General features: G+C 38.6%; 1 protein-coding gene across 6 annotated transcripts in view; it reads right to left on the bottom strand.

The window, feature by feature from the left end:
• The window catches only part of LOC135223880 (protein grainyhead-like), a 391944-nt gene that overhangs the window by 95215 nt on the left and 291729 nt on the right, over positions 1-5000 (bottom strand). For all 6 annotated transcript variants that reach the window (XM_064262788.1, XM_064262793.1, XM_064262791.1 and 3 more), the window contains one exon: positions 137-299. In XM_064262788.1, coding sequence (XP_064118858.1) covers positions 137-299 — 163 coding nt within the window. The remainder of the gene's footprint in view (positions 1-136; positions 300-5000) is intronic.

Below are 5000 nucleotides of genomic sequence, written 5' to 3'. Positions count from 1 at the left end.
GTCACCACTTTCCCCATCCTTTGAGGTCCTACTCGAAAGCGAGGCCTCTCCTCCTCCTATGGCCATCCTACCTTTTGGAAATCCTTCTCGCGGACGTTTTGCCCCCAAAGAGATCGTGAAAGCCAATGACACTTACCTTGACGGTGCCGGATTTCAAAGGCTTCTCGGGGTCCGGTATGTACTCCATTGTGATGCCATAAAACTGGCCCTTGTTGATGTAGGTGATGCGGTCGTCCTCCCTTCGCTGAGAGGTGGAGATCGGGGTCTCAAGGTGGTACTTGAAGCCGTACTGGCTGAATCTGTGGGTCACGAGGGAAAAAAAAGAAGAGAAACAAGATGTCAGTTCTATGTCGACAGTCATAAACCATATTAAAAAAAAAAAGCTCTTAACACTATAGACAGTAATGACGAAGTAGTAGAAGGCAAACACAATAAACTACAACACAAGACTAAGCTAGGGAATTTAGAGGATGCAAGTAAGCAGAACAAACAATGCTAAAAGCACAGAAACAAACAAAACAAACATACGCATAAGCCAACACGTAAAGACAATCACAAACACGAACAAACAAAAATATCAGCCATTGCAAAATCCTAAATCAGGCCGGCCTGAAAGGCACACGAAAATGGCAAGAGAGAGAAAGAGAAAAGAGGGAGATGACAGGGGGAGCGGGGGGGGGGGGGGGGGGGGGGGGGGGTGGGGGGGGGGGGGGCGGTACAGGCATTGCTATAGGGGGAAAAAAGAAAGGATTGGGGGGAAGATGGACGAGTAATGGTTGATCACACTGGCAACCAGCAAATCGCTAAAGCATTGAAAGGAAGAGGCTGTAATGGCTCTCAGAAATGGGAGTCACGGTGATTCCACGCATGAACTCGGGCCGTACGTACTCTCTCTCTCTCTCTCTCTCTCTCTCTCTCTCTCTCTCTCTCTCTCTCTTTGGGGAGAGGACCCAAAGGAATTCATCTGCAGCTACGCTGTTGCAGTGCAGACAAGATTACAATGCAAATACAAGGAATACTAGAATATTTACCGATACGCATCGTGAAATAAAATCCGTAATGAAACAGATTTAAAAATAGGGGAAAATGGGTAAAATACGTTATACATAAAAAATAATTGAAAAACAGCATAGAACAAAAATAATAATAATAATAATAATAATCGCAAAATAGCATAGAACAAATAAATATGAAAATTTAAGCCACTTCGTTAAAGAATAACCACAAAAAAACAAGGATGGACGATAATGCAATGACAAAATTTCGGCTAAAATATCTCTTGGTAAAGCTATAATACCCATTCTTAATGAGGTCTTCCATTAATAGTCAACTACGTGGCTATTAGGCAACATCATCAACGTATTAGTAAATGGTTTCTTTTCAAATTAAAATTCTTTTTTTATGGAAGCAATTTCTCAGGACCTAATGCCAATCTTACGTCAACGAAAATGTTAAAATTGGCATAAACTGTATACAGTTGGAATTATTACACAAACTGAATTTTTTTGGCAATTAAAGGGATGCTTACGCAAGAACCATAATACGACGACTATGAAACTTGATTTTTTAAAAATGGACAATTTTGTCAATAAAAAAAAAAAAAAAAAAAAAAAAAAAAAAAAAAAAAAAAACGCAGCTACAGTTACTAGAACTTCAAGAAATCCTGTAGAAATCTACAGTATGACTGAAATGTTCACGTGAATAAGGAACGACTTATGATAGCGGTCCTAAAGATACTGTAAGTTACAATCTATAATTATTATTTTCATATGGTCATTCATCTCCTATCGAAGGTTTCCATGCGCTTCCAGAAACATAAAAAAGGCCACTTTCGTTCATTTCCACGTCATACAAATTCTGTGCGAAAACAAAAAAATCTCTCACCACTTTCCCTCACATCTCCGCACTGTCCCCTATCAAGGCTATCGACTGGAATTACCAATTCTCTTCCTTGGGAGATTCATTCATCCTCCCATGAACGTTTAATACACCAATTCAATCCCAAAACCATCCCGGATGCCGTCGGGGGAAGATTTCCAGCAATAAAGTGATCGGAGGCGACCCCCAGAGGAATTAAAACGTCCAAAAATAATGGAAAAAAGGAATACTAACGGAACGCGAAGAGGAAGGTCATAAAGAGGCATAAAATATTATCTATGCTTTCGTCTTCTTATATCTCGAACATTAAAATCCTCGTGAGCGCCGTGTTCACCCTAGATCGAAAGATAGGGAGGAATATCCTCAACCCAAAAGCTTCGCCCCTCCCCCCATCCCCGCCTCTCTCTCTCTCTCTCTCTCTCTCTCTCTCTCTCTCTCTCTCTCTCTCTCTCATACATACACAATCCAAGATCAACGTAATGATCAAGGAAAATGCATTGATGTACATTAAAAAAAATCAACGGGACGATTGACCCAGATGTCATCATAATGAAAATGAAATGAAAAATATCGAAAGATATGAAATCAAATTTTCATATTTTGAGTTTTTTTTTTTTTCTTTTTTTTTGCGGGATAAATTGACCTAGATGTCAGCTTGATGAAGCCGAGATGGAAAATACCGAAAGATAGGAATTGAAATGTTCATAATTTGACTTTTATAAATTTTTTTTCACGGAATAAATTGTCCAATATGTCCGCATGTTGAGAACGAAATTAAAATTAAAGAGAGGCAGGAACTCAAATAATCACAATAAAAGGAGAAAACTGTTACAAAAGCAGAAAGAAACTCAGATTGGATAACCACAGTCAAAGGGGCTGATCTTAAGTGCCATTTACGACTATCCTGATGACAGGCAGAGACGGTAATAAAACCGTATTACCATAACCGATTAATACCGAGATATAAAGCGCTGATCGTATGTCTATGATGATTTTAAAACGAAAACAATAATTAAAGCCTAGAGTCTATTGCTAATTTTTCTAACAAACAGCCAGACTGACTTACGAATAAGTCACAAAGAAGCAAACTTCTGTAACAGCACATCCTTTTGGAGGACATCAGACTCTGTCCTCAGGATGACCTGGGTATTGGAGGCGAAGGGCATAAAATGCCGATATCACGCTTTGCCCTAACGATAACGTGAGTGTCTTACAGGGTCGCGGAGTAGGCGTTCCGAAAAGCATTAAGATCTGTCCGCCTGCAAGACAGAGGATAAGTTCCTACTTCCAAATCACTGCAGCTTCGAAGATCATATGTTTCCTAGATCAAACTTATAATCCGGTAAGGCAGAATATATTTACATTTCTGCTTCTTGAAAGCTTAGAAGTCAAGATTTTTTTGGGTGCACTGAATGCAGGATAGCAGAAACGAGAGAGAGAGAGAGAGAGAGAGAGAGAGAGAGAGAGAGAGAGAGAGAGAGAGAACTTTCAGTTTTATTTCTGGGTTGAGGTCACTGGTTCTGAAGGCTCGTATGAGAGGATTTTGAGAGGTTATTGAATGGTGAAGTTCACTTAATAGTCACTATCAAGTGTTCCTTCCCCTCACCCCCCCCCCCCCTCCAACCTCTCAGCATCAGAACTCCTCATCATCATCATGAGAGAGAGAGAGAGAGAGAGAGAGAGAGAGGTTGGAGGTGGGGGTGGGGGCTAGACAGGTAGCTCTCTAAAAATATATACTTTATCTGGTCAGCCCGACGTCAAGTAATGGCTCATCTGTTATAGCAGAGTCATCAAAAGCGTAATTCCTCCATCAATGGAACGTAGAACTCGTCATTCATTCATGAATGACGTGACATTCATTCATGAATGACGTGATAAACAGAACAAATAAAGGAAGTGATTTAAATCCCATAATTGAATGTTTGAACATACAAGTGCAGTAAGGTGCACTATACTGAAAGCATCGAAACAACATGAACTAATTAAACAAGTCTTTGATACTTATAACTCTTCAAATAAGATCCTTTCAGAATGTTCCATGTGACATGCTGCTTTGTTCAAGAGAACATCAATAAATATACCTCAAGTATTCAACGAATATTTAGCAACAAGAAGTGACTCGCAAGGGAATATGTAATTTACAAAACCTGTAAGTTTTATGTAAAGACGGTGTAAAAAAAAAAATAAAACATCTGCAACTTGAATCATGATGAACATGAAAACTACTGAGTCACTAAAATGGTGGAGAAATCCATAGTGGTGTAAATGTAAATATATATTAGAAATATATATACCAATGAAAGCTTTTGAGATCCTGGTAGATTATCCTACTCGCTAAGGATTTCTTCACAAATAATAAATATAATAATAATAATAATAATAATAATAATAATAATAATAATAATGCTAAGAAATTCACAATCTCCTCAGTAACAATTTATGTAATAACAATCCACAATTATATAGAGAACTATATTGGTTAGTAATATAGTTTACTGTATATCCGGGTAAAAATATCTAGCCGGTAAGTTCACGATTTTTTTATATAAAACCACCAGTAACTTTCTTTATTTTACTTCACTTTAGCCATTGAGATAATAATAATAATAATAATAATAATAATAATAATAATAATAATAATAATACAAAAGAGTGCATGGGAAGAAGGGACTAATCAAAAGTAGACGAAGATCCAGAAATATACGAGACAGGAGAAAGACAAAGAACAGAGTGGACTGGCACAACAACCAATGCACGACAATACATGAGACAGACTAAAGAACTAGCCAGCGATGACAATTGGCAATGGCTACAGAGGGGAGAGCTAAAGAAGGAAACTGAAGGAATGATAACAGCGGCACAAGATCAGGCCCTAAGAACCAGATATGTTCAAAGAACGATAGACGGAAATAACATCTCTCCCATATGTAGGAAGTGCAATACGAAAAATGAAACCATAAACCACATAGCAAGTGAATGCCCGGGCACTGCACAGAACCCAGTACAAAAAGAGGCATGATTCAGTGCAAAAGCCTCCACTAGAGCCTGTGCAAGAAACATCACTACCTTGCAGTATAAGTGGTACGAGCACCAACCTGAGGAGTGATAGAAAACGATCAGGC

The sequence above is a fragment of the Macrobrachium nipponense genome, chromosome 10 (assembly GCF_015104395.2).
Source record: "Macrobrachium nipponense isolate FS-2020 chromosome 10, ASM1510439v2, whole genome shotgun sequence".
In the NCBI taxonomy this organism is placed as follows: domain Eukaryota; kingdom Metazoa; phylum Arthropoda; class Malacostraca; order Decapoda; family Palaemonidae; genus Macrobrachium; species Macrobrachium nipponense.
This window is presented reverse-complemented; position numbering and strand designations above follow the sequence as displayed.